An 18431-nucleotide genomic window follows, 5' to 3' on the forward strand; every position below is an offset into this window, starting at 1 on the left:
ACCTGGAATGGACAAATTAATAGAGACAGAAAGGAGAATAGAAGTTCCCAGGGGCTGGGGGAAGTAGAAATGGGGGGGGGAGTTACTGTTCAGTGGGCACTGTTTGGGGTGATGACGAATAAGTTCTGGAAATGGAGAGTCGTGATGGTTGGACAACATTGTGAACGTGCTTAATGCCACTGAATTGTTCACGTTAAAATGGTACATTTTCTGTTATGTATATTTCATCCCAATTAAAAAAAATTTTTAAAGAAGGGCTGTATAAAAAGTATTTTAGTTCAGTGGTCCTCAAATGTGGTGGCACAGTTGAACCAAGTGCGGAACTTAAAATCCTAGTACCTAGGCCACACTCCAGACCAGTTAAATCTGAATCTTTGGGGTTGGGATCCAGGCATCTGAGTGTTTAATCTCCCCAAGTGATTTCGGTGTGCAGCCAACTTTGAGAAACACTGTTGTAGATAACAGTTACAAACTAATGTCAGAATCTATATGCAAAGCAGGCTTTTCTTACCATCTAAAATTATTAAAAGGTGTTTATGTATATGATGCCATCCACATTTTGTAAATATTAGGCAGGCAGGATGAGATTAAGTGAATACAAAGGTAACAAAACATTAGATGTGTTCTTAAATAGAACACAGCTTATTTTGAGTAGAGTAAAAGAATAAGGGTATATTCGGGAATACTAAAGGAAGAGAATTAATTCCATATTCAGGATACGACTAGGCTAGGGAAAAATACCTGCAAATGATATGACCAAGAATTAATATCCAGACAGATTAATATTTCCTTCAAATTGATAAGAAAAAGATAATTAGAAAAATAAGCAACGTCTCTGAACAGTTCACAAAAAAAGAACAAATAATTAATAACCATATAAAAAATAAGAAAGCTTGGTAATAAAAAAATGTGAGGGAGAGTGAAAAAATATCTGTGGTGGGAGTGGGGTTGACCAAATCTTTTTGGAGGACAATTCGGCAGTATCTATTAAAATGTTAAATGCATATACTCTTGTGAACCAGCAATTCCACTTTTCTGCTAGAGAAATCCTGACACGTGTGCACAAAGAAGCACGTAGAAGACTAGAAACAACCTAAATGTTTTTCAATACCAGGATAGTTAAATAAAATGGGAAAAATCTATACCACAGTACTAGGGAACTACTTTTTTAATGAGATTATTCTAGTTACACTGCCATGAGACGATCTCTATGGCAAAACGTTGAGTGGGAAAAGTGAGTTGTAGTAAAATGTGTACAATATAGTACATTTGTGTTTTCTTTCATCACATAAAACTGTGTCTTTCCAGCATGTAGTTATGTGAATGTGCTTAATGCCACTGAATGCATTGAATTTGGTGTTCATCAAAAGAAGGGTGGTCATCAAACTAATGCCTCTGGACAGATGACTAGATTAGGGGAGAGGGGGTCGAAAAGAAGCCTTTGACTTTATCTTACTTAAATTTTTGTACAAGAAGGGGGGTTCACAGTGTGACGGATATAAATGATGAACGTCTAAGTATTACCTTGTCTTGTACACCTGAAACTAATAAATTAAATTTAAAAAAATCTGAAAAAAAATTTTTTTTGTACAAGAGTACTTCTGGGATAAGCTAGCAGAAACTGACCAAACTGAAACCCTTCAAAGAAAAGGTAGAATTTTAAGAGCGTTTTGATTAGTGAGAGGAAGATAGTTTGATAGGTTGATGGGGTATGGAGGTAGAGAAGCAGAACGGTTGGCTTGAAAGAGGATCTCTAAATGAGTATCTTCATTGGCTGTCCCTCAAGTTCTCTAAACTTATCTTTCCTTCCAAATTTGTTTTTCCCATGTTGTTATGGGTGTTTTATGGGAAAATGAGATTGAGAAGCCAGTGTTTTTGCTACCTTGTTTCCCCAAAAATAAGACCTAGGATAATCAGCTCTAATGTGTCTTTTGGAGAAAAATTAATATAATAAGACCGGCTATAATATAATATAATATGCCAGATATAATATAATATAATACAATACCCACTCTTATTTTACTATAAGACCAGGTCTTATATAATATAAGGCTGGGTTAATATAATATAACACAATACTGAGTCTTATATTAATTTTTGTTCCAAAAGACGCATTAGGGACGATTGTCCGGCTAGGTCTTGTTTCCGGGAAACAGGTAGCACTCCTACAGAATGGGGATGTAGGACTGGTGTTTCTAATAAGGAAAGCCACTTTCATTACTTCTATGAACAGAGGTCAGTGGTATAGATAATTCCAAATAGTGAGCAAATATCATTATGCTTTTGTTTCCTAATGCCCTTTAAATATTTATTTGAATATAATTGGGTCTGTCAATCTGGAAGTTCATGTTTTGAATTAAAATAATGAAGTCACAGTCTGAAAATTCTCCAGTTTTCCTTCCCTGCCACATTCCTGTTTTCCTGTAGGCTAAAGAAAACATCATCTTTCAACATGGTTTGATTTCATCTGCCTTCTCTTTAAATTTATTATATATTCTTTGATCTCTTCAGTAGAGGTGGAGTTGGCAACATTTTGGTTTGGAAGGCCTTTTCTTGGTAACTGAACCGAAATGGACGCCAGAAGCCTTAAAATCCCTAGACTCGGTACATGTAGAGGCAGAGGGAATGAAAGGAGAGGGGCATTTGGGAATGTATAAGGATAATGCATTGTTAGACAGCAAAGAATTAATAAATGGAAAATTTCTTGGAGCCTAAAAATTACTTTTTCATTTTGGCCAGATTAAACTTTTTAGAGTTTAAAATTTTTTTTCTTTTAAAACCCTCTGTGGTTTCCACATAATCTTTCCCTTTGGCTGCCCTGGTATGAATTTGATATCTTTTTTTCTTTTCTGAATGTACCCTGAACAGAGAGGTACTTTCTACTCTTTGCTGGTTTGGGGTGGGTCTGCTGACCAGGCTGGGTACTTTAAGCCCATCTATAGCCCTAACTCAGAACTGAGTGAGAGGCCGGGAGAGCTGGTTGTGGCCCAATTAGAGGACAGCCTGAGAGGGTAGGTTTTACCTTTGCTGATCCTGTTGATTGTCTCCCCTGCGGATTAAAGACAAACCTTCCTTAACAAGCACATTGAGTAGCTTATGTTTCCAAAACTCTCCAGGACCAGTAATTAATCCAATGTAATGAGAGTACAGTCCTGAATTCTGGAAAGGAATCACTTAACTCTTGCTCTACTGGACAACTCATTTCCCTTCTTAACCGTCCCTTCAGCCTTAGCACTGTTTACTTGGGCAGTGTAAAGATGGTCTGATGGAAAATTGCCTTTTTTCAGTGAAGTCAGATTATCTCTGTGCACTTAAATGTCCCTCATCCCCAAGTGTACAGACTTGAAAAGTGAACTTTTACTGTAAAAGGTACTTTTTATTACCTCTTGTTTCAATAAAGGAGTAAATTTTGTACAGTTGATAATTAATACTTTAAAAAGCTAAGATCTGGCTCTGAATTGGAACTTATGCTTCAGCACCTAGTTTTATTCTGATTCCATTTTTTAACTTAATGGGGCTTTTGCCTGTGGAAGTAACTTTCCCGTTGTGTTGCTTCTATTTCTCCTGCCTCTCTATGTTCTTCCAAAGAATTTGAAACATTTCCCATCCAGAGATTTGTACCACATAAAACATGTTTGAGAGGTTTCCTAGTTCTCTCTTTCCTCTAATTATGGTTACGCTTGAGTCCCATTTTCTGATGAGTTCCATTAGTAATCTGCTTATACACTTTTTTTAATGCTCAAAGATCCAGCAGAAGAAATCCCCTCAACTACCTATGCATGGAGGTGCATTGGCTGAGATGGTCATTTTGTTCCTTCTTGATTCTAGCATTCTTTCTCATGTGTATGCACACAGATACATATCAACTTATTCTTTTGCATCCTTCTACCTTTTCCCACTATATCCATCTTGAAAAACTAAGGAGAAAAGTATTTATGTATATCACCATGTGTTTAATATTAGAAAACCATTTTCAGAAAGTTGGCTATTTCTTTGAATTTGAAAAGGTGGCTGATGACCAAAATAATAATAAAAGTGCTATTAATTCAGTGCCATTGAATTACCGGCAATCTCTGATCTTCTCAGCTGACCCTGCGTATTTGCCATTATCATTACTATTTTTACAGTTGAGAAAATTACGATTCAGAGAGAGCTGAGGTTCAGAGCCAACCATTTGAGTCTAGAGCTCGTGTTCTTAGTGACGTATCCAGGAAGCTGACTCAAAAAGTAATCAAGATGTATTTCATGAAGTATATAGGACTTGCTGGGCATTAAGGACTGAACAGTGGTGCTGGAATAGTAGCATGAGGAAGTTCTCCAGCAAGGGGAGCAAATCAAAAGGCGTAGAAGCAGTAATGAGCTCAGCAGTCTGTAAGACAGTGTAGAGACTTGCGTAATGAGGACCAGGGCTGCCTGGTGGGAATTAGTGGGAACTGAAGGAAGTGGGAGGCCAAATTGGGGTGGGCCACAAACGCTGGACAGAGGAATCTAGATTAGTTGTTACTAGGGGAAGGCCGCTGGAAGGGTTTTGAGCCTTGGAGCAATGTAACAGTTAGGGACCCAATCTGTCAAGGATGTGTGGGGCAAGGAAGAGAGGTGAGATCTTGAAGTTCTACAAGAAAGCCGACTAGGAGACACTAGCCTTGGGTTAGGAAGGGATGAAGGTGGGACGCAGAAGAAGGGATGGATGTCATGGACATTTCAAAGAAGAAAGAATTGAGCTTACAATGAGTGGCACGATGGTGTTGAAAGAAAGAGGTACAACTGAGGTTTTGAGCTTGGGCATCTGGGGAAAGGAGATGGGGTTCTACTGGCAAAGACAGAGATGTTGAAAAAAACAACTTTTCAAAAAAGTGGAGTGGAAGGTTTTAAGTGAGTAGTCTGGAGCTGTGCCCATACATCAAGTAACCAACAAGTTCTTGAAACCCAGTGGAGATCCTGGCGGGTTAGGGCCAAAGTAAGACTGAGGAAGAAAGGTGACAGCCAGGAGTCAGCCAGGTGCCAGGGGGACCCATACTGAGGAGCGTGGGGAACTGCTGGTGCAAATGGGTGGGGAGACAGAAGCTGAAAAAATCATGAGAATTAGAGAATAGATGGGACTCCAAACAGGCTTTGAGCAGACTGTCAGCCAAGTGTTTGCAACAGAGAGTTCTTTCTGGACACTTAGTCTTCTGTTAATTTAGAGATATTTAGCCTTCTTGTTTTATTATCTCCAGGCTCTACTAGGTATGGATATAAAGAACTCTCCTTTGGAGACTGTTAATGGTGACTAATAGAGAGGGGCGGCTTCTAAAAGTCTGCGGTATCAGTTTATTTTGCTTATGCATCTGAGAAAACCATTGTGTGTTTTTTATGTGAAGAAACGTAAATATTGTGTGTAAGGATTAAAGCCTATTCCTTCTCTGTGTATCTGAGGCTAGAAAAAGACATTCCCAGGAAGCCAGGATAAAGGGAAAAATGACTTTGAGATGCACTTTCTTAAAATAACTGAAGGAGTGACCTCATGAGCCAGCTGATAGCCTGGGTTTGCAAATGGATACATTTCTATTAGCCTGCTGCTTGATGCTGCAGAGCCAAATATATATGGAGTGTATTATATCATATCCTGTAGGCAGGAGACTGTCTAGGAGCGGGAGTACTTAGGTGAAAATGGCAGGCTCGGCACAAGAATTAACAATGTAAATACTGTCAACTACAGCTTTCTTTATTAGGTAAACATTGCTGATTTGGGTGCATGATTCCCTGTTATATAATAATTTGTATTATCTTCTGGTAAAATAATATTTAAATAAGAACACCTGATATTTAAATGGCTCTTCGATACAAACGTGTTGCTGCACTCATCTCTCATTAATACTTTAGTATTCCCATTTCTGCTTCTTTCCTTTTCTGTGTCACAGCTACCGCCCATGCCCTTGGGTCTGACTCTTTGCTGAAATTGTTCTCCCCTTTTGGTCGTAAGCTGCAGAGACAGTATTGATGTGTCCTTAGTTGGAGGATACGGCTTGTCTCTGGAGTGTTGCAGACCAGGTTCTAAGGAAAGCAGTAGTTCTGGGGATGAAGATTATAACTTGACAAACTGCTCCTCTTGCCAAAAGTCATTGTCAGCCATTAAGAATATTCACAAAGTGGGTCCTGCTTTCCCCCAGTATACTCACGCAGTGTAGTTACTGTGCCCAGAGATGAAGCATGTAGTTGTCTCTGTGGTTCAGCACCTGTTTGGTCTGGCTTCTACTTGTAAAATGAACCTGAATGAAGTCTATAATGTGTTTAAGTCCTTAAACACGTGCTTTACTATATCTTTGTGGCAGGCTCATAAACATTGGCTTAGCTTACTCGAAACTTTCTAGAGGAGTTTTAGGGTTCTTTTCCCTTTTAGTAAGTAAAGCCTGGTAATTTTCAGCTATTTTGTGACCAACCACCTTACTGAATTCTCATACTTTTTGTAGTCGTTTTTCACTTGATTCCCTAGGGTTTTCCGGGTACACGGTCATGTCATCTACAGATTCTGATGATTTACCTGCTCCTCACCTCTTATCCAGTTGCCCCGGTTACTACCTCCAGAGTAATGTTGAAAACCTGATGACTTTGTTTGATACCTTAAGTGTGCGGAAGCTGTAGAAGGGGCATAAGCTGTGGCACCAGTAGTGTCTTAGGAGGCAGAAATCAAAGCTAGGGATAGGTATTCTTGATCTTATAAGAACAAGTCTATGAAATACAGCTTAAGGTTTACTTTACGAACATATGTGTAATTCTGGGTCACTCATGGAACTCTAGTAACATACGGAAAACAGGGGGTTCTCTTGAGTCACATTTTGGAGCTCTTCGGGGTCCTCCAGGAAGGCTCTCTGTGTGATAGCCTTAGAATTTGGTGGGAGACGCAAACACATCCCAGGTGTCTGCCGTGGCACTGATGACCATACTTGTCTTCCAGGCCCAGCTTCGGGCATTTATTCCAGAAATGCTCAAGTACTCCACGGGTCGGGGAAAACCAGGCTGGGGCAAAGAAAGCTGCAAGCCCATCTGGTGGCCTGAAGATATCCCATGGGCAAATGTCCGGAGTGACGTCCGCACAGAAGAGCAGAAGCAGAGGGTGAGTGCCCTCCGCTCGGAGTCGCCTCTTGCTTTTCATTCTGAATCAGCCACCTCCATTTTTGTCCTTCCACTTAGGCTAAAAGTCTAAAAACGTTTGTGTAACATTCACACCTGGACCCTAAAAGAGGTTTGATATTTTCTGACTTATAGCCTTCCCCATTCATCACTCTGTCACTGTAAAGACTCCGAATGGGTCCATGAATTTACACTTCTCACTCTGCATGGTTGCCTTTTGGAGCATTTTTGGTTTTATGAGGTGCTTGCGAAAACCGAAGAAACTTGAAGTAGAAGTATTAATCACTTTGAAGACATAGAAATGTCCTAATTTCTTGTTAGCAAGAAGCACTGTTGAAAAATATGAATATGGAATTAGATGCGAAGCTGGCCAGGTCTGCTGATAAAAAAAGAAGAAAGACTACACTAGTTGTCACCCTTTACTTTGTCTGCATACTTGTTTTCAGTTAGCTTGGAAATTTACTGAGAATCTTAATATAAAATTCTTAATATAAAATAAAATATAAAAATCTTAATAGAAAATTCTTAATGTGAAAAAGAGTAACCTTTCTTTGTGAGAAGTCTAAGAGTTGGCATCAGGTTAGAATAGAGTATAAAACCCAAAAGCTAAACCAGAGTTTGATAAGGAAGGAAACCAGTGGGAAGTCTGGTACTTGGTGCTGAGTTTCTTTGTGCCAGAATTGGTGTGTGGGAAATAATCCTAAGAGAGTTTACTATGTACTCTGGTTTGATAAATAAGCAGCCGTTTATTCCATAGTGGGAATGAATAACCCACATTTTTTGTGATGTCGTGTGCTTTTCTGGTCTTTTGGTGACAGGTTTCATGGACCCAAGCACTACGGACCATAGTTAAAAACTGTTATAAACAGCATGGGCGGGAGGACCTTTTGTACGCTTTTGAAGATCAGCAAACACAAACACAGGCCACAACCACGCACAGTATAGCCCATCTTGTACCATCCCAGACCGTGGTCCAGACCTTCAGTAACCCTGACGGCACCGTCTCCCTTATCCAGGTGAGGAAAACTCATGGTGACCAGGTTGAGGTTTACGAGGTGGGTCTGTGGGCGCCTTACGTCAGGCGGGAGAAAGGTTTCTGTATGCAAACTCTTGTGTGGACTTCATATCGTTCCCCAAGGTCTTCCTACCTAAACTTGACTTTGTAATAATATTTTAAGTTGTTGGCATTTTGCTAAATACAGAGCTATAGAAAACTTTCTGGACATTTCCAAAACAGAACTGTAAAAACGGCTTCTTTTTTACCATTTCACTCTGGCAGTAGCCAGGAAATATTCCTTCTGAATTACCTCTTCTGAGGTAAAACACAGTTTGTTGGTAGATGGGGAACCTCTACCATTCAGATTGAGGTAAGAGTAGAAAGTTGGTTGACTGACACTGGACCCTGGTGGTGAAATGTGATGGCTTCTAGTATTGATTTATTTGGTTGAAGTAAAACTATGAAACTCATGTTAGTGTCTGAGATATAATTTTAGCCACTCATTTCACATTACAAAGCATATTAATCATCATCTGTGCTGAACTGGGGATTAAATGGATCTTCTGAGTAAAGGAGCAGTAGAAGGATTCATCCACTGACACGTCTCACTTTCCATATTTTTCTTTAGGTTGGTACAGGGGCAACAGTGGCCACATTGGCTGATGCTTCTGAGTTGCCTACCACAGTCACTGTTGCCCAAGTGAATTACTCTGCTGTGGCCGACGGAGAGGTAAGAATGAGGGAGGATTCTGTCCGCATTTCCTGGAATGCTTATGTGTAGTAGGGGAGGAATGAGGGTCCAGAGGGTGAAGAGATGAAGCAGCCTACACATCTGTACACATCTAGCATTGTTTTGTTTAAACCTTTTAAAACATCAGAGCAGGACGGTTTTGCAAAGTATCTTATACTGTGTATATTGCAACACGGATCTTTATGATGGAACCCTAACTACCAGGAACTTACTGATTTTGTGTTTGCAAGATAGCATTTTGTATAATACACAATAAAAAGGGATTATCCATTTAACACTTTTAGGCTGTGAATCGCAAAGAATTTAATCTTTGGGCTTTATGAAAAAAACTAGATCGTTAAAACTGGAGCTGACTAAAGCACTCTTTGAAGGGATAAATAACCGTTGTAAATCAGTAGGCATGATTTGTTACATTTTAAACATGCCTTTGAAAATGCTTTACAAGAAAACCCTTCCCTACAAAAATCGAGGTACTTATGGGACATTAACCTAAAGGTAGCTAACCTTTATCGAGCACTTGGTAACTAAGAGCTCCCCTATGGAGTATAGGCTACTTTATAGATGAACAAACTAAAGCACACAGAGGTTAGGTGGCTTGCCCTGAGCCCCAGAGGAAGTGGTGGTGCTGGCTAATGCAGTTAGAAGACCGTTGTCTGGGCTCTGTGCCCTGAGCCATCAGTGAAGCTCAGGAAGGGTTTCGTTCAGTAAGTCGCTGGGCTTCTCCCCTGAAGCATGTGTACTCATGAAGTTTGAAAAATAGCCAACAAAGAGCAGTATCAGAAATAAAGCTGGAATTATCTCCCCCTTGTTCAAAACTATAGAGCATTTCTATTCAGAACAGCACAAAGTCACTTTCATTTGCATCTCCAGAAAGGGACAGACCTGATAAAGGTCTCACGGCTAGTGAGATTGAAGAGAAACACAGCCAGGCTCCTCAGTCAGCCAACATTTATTGAGCCCCTGCCACACTGCAACTGGTGTGTTGATTGGAGAACACTGCTCTCCAGGGGCTCCTGTCTAGTGGGGGTGAGATATAGTGACATAAATGAACCATGGTCCAGGCTATAAGTGATGCTGCAAAATGGCCTGCGCCTTCAGGAGAGAATGTTTCCAGCTCGGGAGTCTGGAAGGTTTGGGACAGAAGCTAGCATTTGGTTTTTCAGCGTAGAAAGGTACAGGTCAACAGGGTATTTACTTTTATACATTTATAAACATCATGCAAGAGTATGGATTAGCTGAGGGAAAAATTCATCATTCCCCAAACACTAAGGACACTCCTTTAAGTGTGAAAAAGGTGGAGAAGAGCGATGGGTCCATTCATGAGATTTGTTCCTTTTGATTTAGTCAGTTATCAACCATGTCTCCCTACTGGATGTTTCCTGGTACTATTTACAGACAGTAACTTTGTGTTTTTAAACACTTCTCTAGAGACTAATTCTTTGAAATCCATTTTTACTAAACAATTTCACATATTCAAAGGTAATTAATGTATTCAAAAGTTCATGGAAAATATGAAGGCTAAAACAGTCTCAGTCACATATCTATGGCTTTTTCTTGCATGCTAACATCATTTGTAAGTCATCTATTGTTGGAGTGGATGAATGACATAAGTGGCCTGTCGGTAAATACCCAAATTCAGTCAGATAAAAAAAAATTCTAAATCTTCCCACACTTCCGGTGAAACTAAAAAGGATAATGAAGAGAAGCGTAGGTTATCTCAGGATGTGACAAGACATTTACATTTTACTGTATGATTCTATTTGCCTTCTGATTTCGTTTAGATGTTGACGTCGTTGTTAAACATCTTACTTTTGAGCCATAAGAACTTAATTAGTCAGAATATTTCACTGACTTGGGACAGATAAGACCACATCAAGCCAGTGAAACATTACATCCCGTGATTCAGTAAAATATCCTACTGCTTTGTTTTTAGCGTTTTCTCTCCCAAGGAACCAGAAGTACTTTACAGAAATAAAGAACAGCTATACTTTTAGAAGTCTAAAGGTCACTTTGTCATCCCAGCCTTGCCATTGAGAACTCTTACCATTAGGCCACACTGCCTTCAATGTCTGGTTAGTTATGTTTGGTTACATTCAGTCCAAATGAAAGGACTATTTGGGGGCCTGTCTCTTCTCGTAATATATGGTTTTCCAAATCTGATTGAATGCTATTTGTGTGCTGAGAATACCCCAAAATCTAAGTAGTTACAAAGAAACAAAAGAAAAATCTCTAACCGTAGGCAGCTTAAAACTAGGAACACAGAACAAGGTACATTTCTAGACATTTAGAAATGAACAAGGAAAGAATTTTAAAATAATATGAAATAGACTGTGTGTTGATTCAAAATATTTATACAACTTCAATTTTGATGGCATATTTGCAAATACAAATGAATTTGAGAATTGATTCTGTTGTGTGAAAAGACGTCCAGTTGGTATTGGTGATATTAATTGCGATGTGTCAGAAAAGTCAGAATTTGAAATAGCATGGTATCTGATAATAATGTTATATGATTCTATTAAAAGAAGAAAAATAAACCCAAACATATTAAAGACATGAATTTTAAACTGAACCTTCAACACATGTAATTAGAAGAAGAAAAAACCCGAAGTACAAACATATTAGAGACATGAATTTTAAACTAAACCATCAACACATGTAATACTTTTGAAGTAGCAAACTTATTTTAGGTGGGTTTTTTAAAATGAATTGTCAATTTACCTAAAATGTGGGTAGACTGAAGAACAAATGAATAAAAGAGTATGTTCTTCATCCATCCATTCAGCAAATGCTTTGACAGCCCTGGGCCAGGCACTACAGATACTACAGACCCAGGAAAATAAAAACCACTCTTACTATTAAGAGGCAAGATGGAAGGTGATAGAGAAAAACACATCACAGAGCAATGGCAGTGAGATAAGGATCTAGCGAGCCCTCGAGCCCTCATGGAGGCCCTGAACCTGGCACTGTGGGGGAGAGGCGTTATCTCAGCTCCTTCAGTCTCACTGAAGACGAGAAGGGTGGACAGGAAGCCAAGGCTGGAGGGATGGGAGTTGCGTTCCTATCACAGGGAGCATACCTGCAGGGCATCTCACTGGGAACCGCGCCGCGCACAGTTCACTAAAGCTAGATGGGGGTAAGAGACGCCACAGTTTGAAGGGCCTCACTGTAGTGGCTCTCTCTCAGAAAAACACAGGAGCTAACTGTACGTCCTCTGAATGTCTTTCCCTCCTAGGGCTTGTGGCCCTTTCTCTGGGACATGGTGACATCCAGGCATAGATAACCAAACAGTGGCGCCCAACAGATGAAAAGGGAGAGCAACAAGAGTTCAAGCAAACACAACTAAAGCCCTGAGACTCAAGAATAGGAATTCCAAAGAAGTGTTAACACCCGAGCTGATTTATTTATCATCTGCCATTATTCTGAATAGAAATAAATCGCTTTGTCTGCTTCTTTTCCTACTTCTCTCCATGATTTACCGCCACCCATTAATCCTTCATGCCTACAATTTAACTTCCTTAAAGTATACTGGATATGGCAACATTTTAATACCATTTTTGCTACAAATATAGTTGTGACCAAATGTGTATATATTAAGTTGCTGCCATTGGAGTATAAGTACGTGGGAGTGCTGCGCTAGGCCAAACTCAGCAGTGGGATGGGCAAAAATACGAGGCAGTTCTGGAACGAGGAAGATTATTTAAAAGCAAAAGGGGGCAGGGCTTGCCAGCTTCCACCAGTGTTTTGAGTGGAATCATTGAGCATCTCCGAATTGGCAATGTAACTTACCATCTCAAGTTTGCAGTGATGCTCATTGGAGTAATGAGATCAAAGAGATAATACCTTGGGAAATAAGAGTTTTGTGAGTTCCTGAGTGGGCAACTTTGCGGCTCCAAGGGAAGGAAATAGGATATCTCTGCCTCTTAGTGACGGACTCTGAAGGCTTCCTGGCATAATCCATTGCCTCTGAGAGCCCATCTCACAGGAATGTCTCATTCTCTGGAAGGCTTTTGATGGACATTCTGAGAAGCAGTGTCATACTCTCTGTGGTAATAGAACCAAAGCAGGAGGCATTTTAAATCTCTACCTCTCCTAGAGCTTGTGCACTTGCTTTGAAACACAGTAACATGCGGGCGCAGGTTAACCACCCCTGGACCCCAGTGATGTGACCGTTTGCAGGAACCGCAAGAATTCCAATTAGCACAGCTACCGTCCTGTCCACCCAAGTCCATACAAACATTCCTCCTGAGCTGATTGGTTTGTCACCTGCCATATTTCAGAATAGAAATTGCATTCCCTGCCTTGCTACTTTTTGTTTTTGAGGGACAATAAGTAATCACTGAGTGATTATTGAGCAAAGTGAACTGAAGTAGTTAGATTCAGGTATACAGAACCGAGAAATCTCTAAATGCAAAGCATTGTACTAAAATCAGTGGTTCTCAACCAGCGGTACCCCCACACACACCTCTCAGAGAGGACATTTGGCACTGTCTGGAGATGTTTTTGATTGTCATGATTGGGAAAGGAGATATTAACATCGAGCAGGTAAAGTCCGAGAAGATGCGAAACATCCTCCAATACCCAGGACAGCTCCCCACAATAAAGAATTGTCTGGTCCAAATGTTAATAGTGCAAGTTTGAGAAACCTTGTGCTAGATCTAGCAAAGCTGAATTCTAATCTACTCTGTCACGAGGTAGTGTGTTGTTTTGTTATTTTGTTTCATAATTCCTCTCCACTAAAAAGAAAGCAGTTTTTGCTATATTAAAAAAAAAAATTGTTGCTGAATTTGTCAGTTTCCATCAAAAATAAAAATACAAAATGACTTTGGTACGCAGTTCTACCTCTAGGAATTTATAAATAGACTCACATAAAATATGCAGAGTAGTATCTGAGGATATTCATCCCAGTACTATTTATAATAGCAAAAGACGGAAACTACCTAAATGCCCATTAAAAGATGACTGGTTAAATAAATCATGGTATATCTATATTATTATATAATATAATGCTGTGAAGCCATATTATGAATCATGAATGAATGAAGCAGTTTTATACGTTCCAAAATAGAATCATTTCAGAGATGTATTGTGAAAAAAGCAAGGTACAAGAGCATATGTAGAATATACTGCTCTTTTTATTTTTCAAAAGGAGGGTATGAAAGGGGGAAGGAGGAGTATGTGTGTGAATATGCTTGCACATAGAATATCCCTGCAAAGATACGGTAAGAAATCGGTAACAGGAGTGGCCTTTGGACAAAAGGTCTGGAGTACTGGCATTATATTTCCTTTGGTACAGTTTGAATTTTTTTAGAATTACGTTTATGGTCTAAATTAAAATTTTGAATGGGTAACATTGATGAAACTCAGATATTTCAAAAATTATTTAAAAGTATATGGTGGAAAATATTGCTTTCTGTCTCCTATTTAAGCTATTCCTCACACCCACACCCCAACATACAAACTGAGGAAAATATTTTCAGTGGTTTCTCTCCTTCCAGAATTTCTTTATGCAAATATAAGCAAGTTCAAATATATATTCTCACCCCGTCCCCATTTTCACACAAAAGATGGCATACTAAAAAACCTTGTTCTGTACATTGTAGGTCATATGAATTTAAAAGTGTGTTATGTATTTGGCTGAGCACACAGCTATTTATTAGAAAAATGACTTAAAAATTGTAATCCTTTTGTGACTTTGATTCTTTACTCCCTTGTCCTTTCTGCCTCAGGTGGAACAAAATTGGGCCACGTTACAAGGAGGTGAGATGACCATCCAGACGACGCAAGCGTCAGAGGCCACCCAGGCAGTGGCATCGTTGGCAGAGGCTGCTGTGGCAGCTTCTCAGGAGATGCAGCAGGGCGCTACAGTCACCATGGCACTCAACAGGTGGAGGCCAGGGTGGGGGCACAACTGACGATGGCGAGTCTGTCCCCATACGTGGGTTGTGGAGAAATGCTATACCTCAGTTTGTCACAGTTGGCAGCTTAATACTCAGCCTGTAGGATTTTGTCAGTTGGCTTATTTATAATCAGCCTTCACCCACCCACCCCATGCCACCCCCAACAACCAGGCTAACTTTTCTGACCTCCAGCTCACGCCTGCTGGTCAAGGGACATGGGTCCCTTTGGCTTTGTCCCATTTTGTACCTGTTAATAGACCAAAAGCAACAAGGTTTGAGTACTTTGGTGTTTTTTTTTTTAAAGGGACTAGAAGACTTAATAACAAATAAGAAGCTTCAGGATTGATTTTCCTTTTATTCTCCAAAAGAAACTGCGTTTGGGTAGGGGTATTTATCCATGTTTGGCTGGTCGAGAGCTGATTTTACTGACTTGTCAGGAAATGTGTTTCCTTTGTTTATCAATGACTGAAATAAAATATGCTTTGGGTTATTGGGAAAAACAACCGACATTTTTTTCTTCAGGTATGTTTAGGAAAGGTGCTGCAGCACGAGATACTCCAGTAACGGGTAGTTTCCAAAACTAAATTGTCTTGTTCCCTGCTTTGTTCCTTCTATTGGATGTTGACAGAAAAGATCACCCCCATATCCTCCTCCTTCTTCATTGATGACACAATTTTATTTTCAAAGAACCCGGCATTTTAACTAATAGTTACGAGTGTGGGTCTTGAAGCCAGACTGCCTGGGTTTGAATCCCAGCTTTGTCCCTTACTGGCTGTTTGAGCTTGGGTCATTGACTTGAACTCAGGGCCCAGTCTTTCTTCTGCTGTCGGAGGGGGCGGGTAATAATAGTACCTATGCTGGAGGCTGTTGTGAGAACTGGAGGAGTCAGTGCGTGTGAGACAGGCAGATCAGCTCCTGACAGACGGTGAGGCCACTGATACCGCTGTGCGCAGCCGCTGTTAGTCACGGGACTCCTGTGGTGTGCCAGCACCCTACCCGGGAAGGTTGTAAATAGAGTGTTCTGAAATGGAATGTTGTCTGTCCTCAATGAAACCATGCTGTTGGTTGAAAGAAAACACTTGGCACACAATATTACTCAGAATGTGCAATTCACTGTTGAATTGTGTAGTGTAGACTGTGAACATTGTAGAAATTGAGAAGAGGGGGAGCACCTCCTCCAAAATATAAAAATCAGGTAAAGTTTAGGTGGGTTGTGATGGAGACTAGAAAGCCTTGATAGGCTTATGTACAAATGATTTCCATGAGGCTGTTGGTATGGTGGCTGAGAAGAGGGTTCCGAGGTCCCCTCGTTTGAATCCCAGCTCTGCCATTTACTAGCCATTTGATCTTGAGAAATTTAACCCCTGAGCTTTGGTCTCCTCATAGTTATAATAAGGATAATTTTCATCACATGGAATCAGTAAGATTCAATGAGATGATAATATATGTAAAACTCTCCACAAAGTGTCCAGCCTATAGTTAGCACTTCAAGAATCATAGTTATTTATATTTTAAGATGTGTCTATTCACGATTGCTTATAGTGAGAAGAGATTAGAAACTAGAAGGCAGTTAGAAAGCCAATCCAGGTGTGATGTGTTAAATGCTTGGAAACTAAAGTAGTAAGAATGGAGATAAAGTGACAGGTTTTGAAGGTCCATGGCCAGAACTAGGTGGTTGATTAGGTATAGAAAACTGAAATGCGCGCGCGCACATCCTCCCAGAGTTACCCATTGAGTCCCTGAGTGACCTGGAATTAAAACCTTTTTCTTAGCCCATTGAACCATGTTGCTTCTCAGTCACACAGAAGTCTTCCTTGACTCTTCACGCTTTGGCCCAGTCCCATTCTTTCCTTTGTGAGAGGACGCACAGATCAGTGTCCTGAGAGCCATGGCCAGAGTGACAACCTCCCTCTTTTGCTGATAACTCCTCACTACAGCATGGGGCCTAACTGGCCACCAGTAAAGACCGGCAAAACTTGTTTTAATTGAGCCAGTACCTCGGATATTCCAGTGAAGTGTGAGCATCCTGGGAACTCTGTACATTGTGGAAAATATGAGGCACTTTCTGGCTCCCTTTAGTGAAGGACCAGGGCTTATTTCTAAAGGCGAGGAGGGTAATGGTTTCCCCTGAGGACTTATTAACAGTCGGTGCAGCTGAGGTGGCTCCAGTGTTTACTCCAAAGGAAAGAGAGCGTGGTTCACTGTGGCACGGAGGAGTAGAGAGATGTTGAAATCTGTTTGCAATCAGATGGTTCAGCGCTCCGAGGAGGACTGGGGGATGGTGTGTTGCAGCCTCTGCTGGGGGTGAAGAAACCAAGCCTGGCAGCAAACCCCTGCCTGTAGCAGGCTCTTAGGAGAACATCAGGGGCTTTCTGATTCCAGGAGAAGCAACCCATTGTGTAATGACAGGAGGACTGGACCTAAGACACAAGTCCTTGGTGTTTGCTTCTCTGTGGGATGAGACACACTGCCAGCCTCCACAGGGTTTGTTTCCGGAAGTCATCTCTGTGAAAACTAACTAAGAAGTCTGGTCTTTGTTCCTATGGTAACAAAGTGATTCCGTAGAGCTGCTCCCTTCTAGCCTGTCTGTTTCAGGTGCAGATGGGACAGGCATGGTTCTCTAATCCCTGCCCTGTGCTGCACTGTAAACAGATGTGGGCACAGAGTGAGAAGAGGCAAGCAGCATGGAATGGCAGGTGGGGAAGAAGGCCACAAAGGGGCTCCTTCATCTGTTAGAGGGGAAAAGGGATCAGGACGCATGCAGGACAGACCTGTTTTTCAACCATGCTGTTAAGAGTTTTGTATAGCAAGTCAGAACAAGGGCCCTGGGCTGAAGGCCCTCTAGCCCACCCTGGCATTATAATAACCCAAAGGGATCAGGGGAAATTGTCATTGAAATATCTGGAAACTCGTGCATTTTAATTATTTTCCAAATACACAATAAATCAGCACTTTTAGGAAGGAGATGGGGAGAGATTCAAAGTGAACAAAGGAAGAACAGAGCATCGCAGCTCCAACAAAAAAAAAAAAAAGTAGAGCTATTCTGCCTAAACAACCAGAGAGGAAAGGAAGTGAAATCATTTGGTTGTTACAGCACAAAGATTAATTTCAAGTTTCAGTTTGTTGTGGAAGCTGCCCTAGACTTATAGTCCCTCTTAAACAAGTCTGTCTGCAGTCAATAGTCCTTACATATGGAGATACATGGTAAATATTTGTAGACTAAATGACAGTTGTCCTAGTAGGAATTTACACTGTATTGTTGACACCAAGACAGTTTTTACTGGGTGTCTACTGTGTATAGGACCGTGACTCAGTGCTAGGAGGAAACAAATGCTTAAGTTGATTCCTCTTCTCAAGGAATTTAGAGTTGCTATTCTCTTGCTGTGAAGACTTTTCTTAAAAAAAGAAGTGAACTGTATTTTTAAAGAAAAAATTACTTTTTAAAAATAAAATGAAAAGACTTCACTTAAAATTAGAGATATTATTAAAATAAAATGTGGCTTTAATATATGGACTGGTATTTATTTGTCCAGTAAATGGGATGGACAGCCTATATCAGAAATCCTCTCTGGAAATGCAGGGTAGGGACTGAAACTGCTGCTGCTTCTTGTAAATAAGTTTGGACACTTGCAGATAAAACGTTGATGGAAAGTTCTCATTTATGACTGGTTGG

At 40.5% G+C, this 18431-nt stretch overlaps 1 protein-coding gene across 5 annotated transcripts in view; it reads left to right on the plus strand.

The window, feature by feature from the left end:
* NRF1 (nuclear respiratory factor 1) overlaps positions 1-18431 on the plus strand; it is a 115060-nt gene that overhangs the window by 65404 nt on the left and 31225 nt on the right. For 2 of the 5 annotated variants that reach the window (XM_081038320.1, XM_081038321.1), the window contains 4 exons: positions 6935-7093; positions 7929-8126; positions 8736-8837; positions 14588-14745. In XM_081038320.1, the coding sequence (XP_080894446.1) occupies positions 6935-7093; positions 7929-8126; positions 8736-8837; positions 14588-14745 (617 nt within the window). Of the gene's footprint in view, positions 1-6934; positions 7094-7928; positions 8127-8735; positions 8838-14587; positions 18182-18431 lie in introns of those variants that run through there. The other 3 variants (XM_081038324.1, XM_081038322.1, XM_081038323.1) reach the window with 3 other exon arrangements.

The sequence above is a fragment of the Rhinolophus hipposideros genome (assembly GCF_964194185.1).
Source record: "Rhinolophus hipposideros genome assembly, chromosome: 25".
Taxonomy (NCBI): Eukaryota; Metazoa; Chordata; class Mammalia; order Chiroptera; family Rhinolophidae; genus Rhinolophus; species Rhinolophus hipposideros.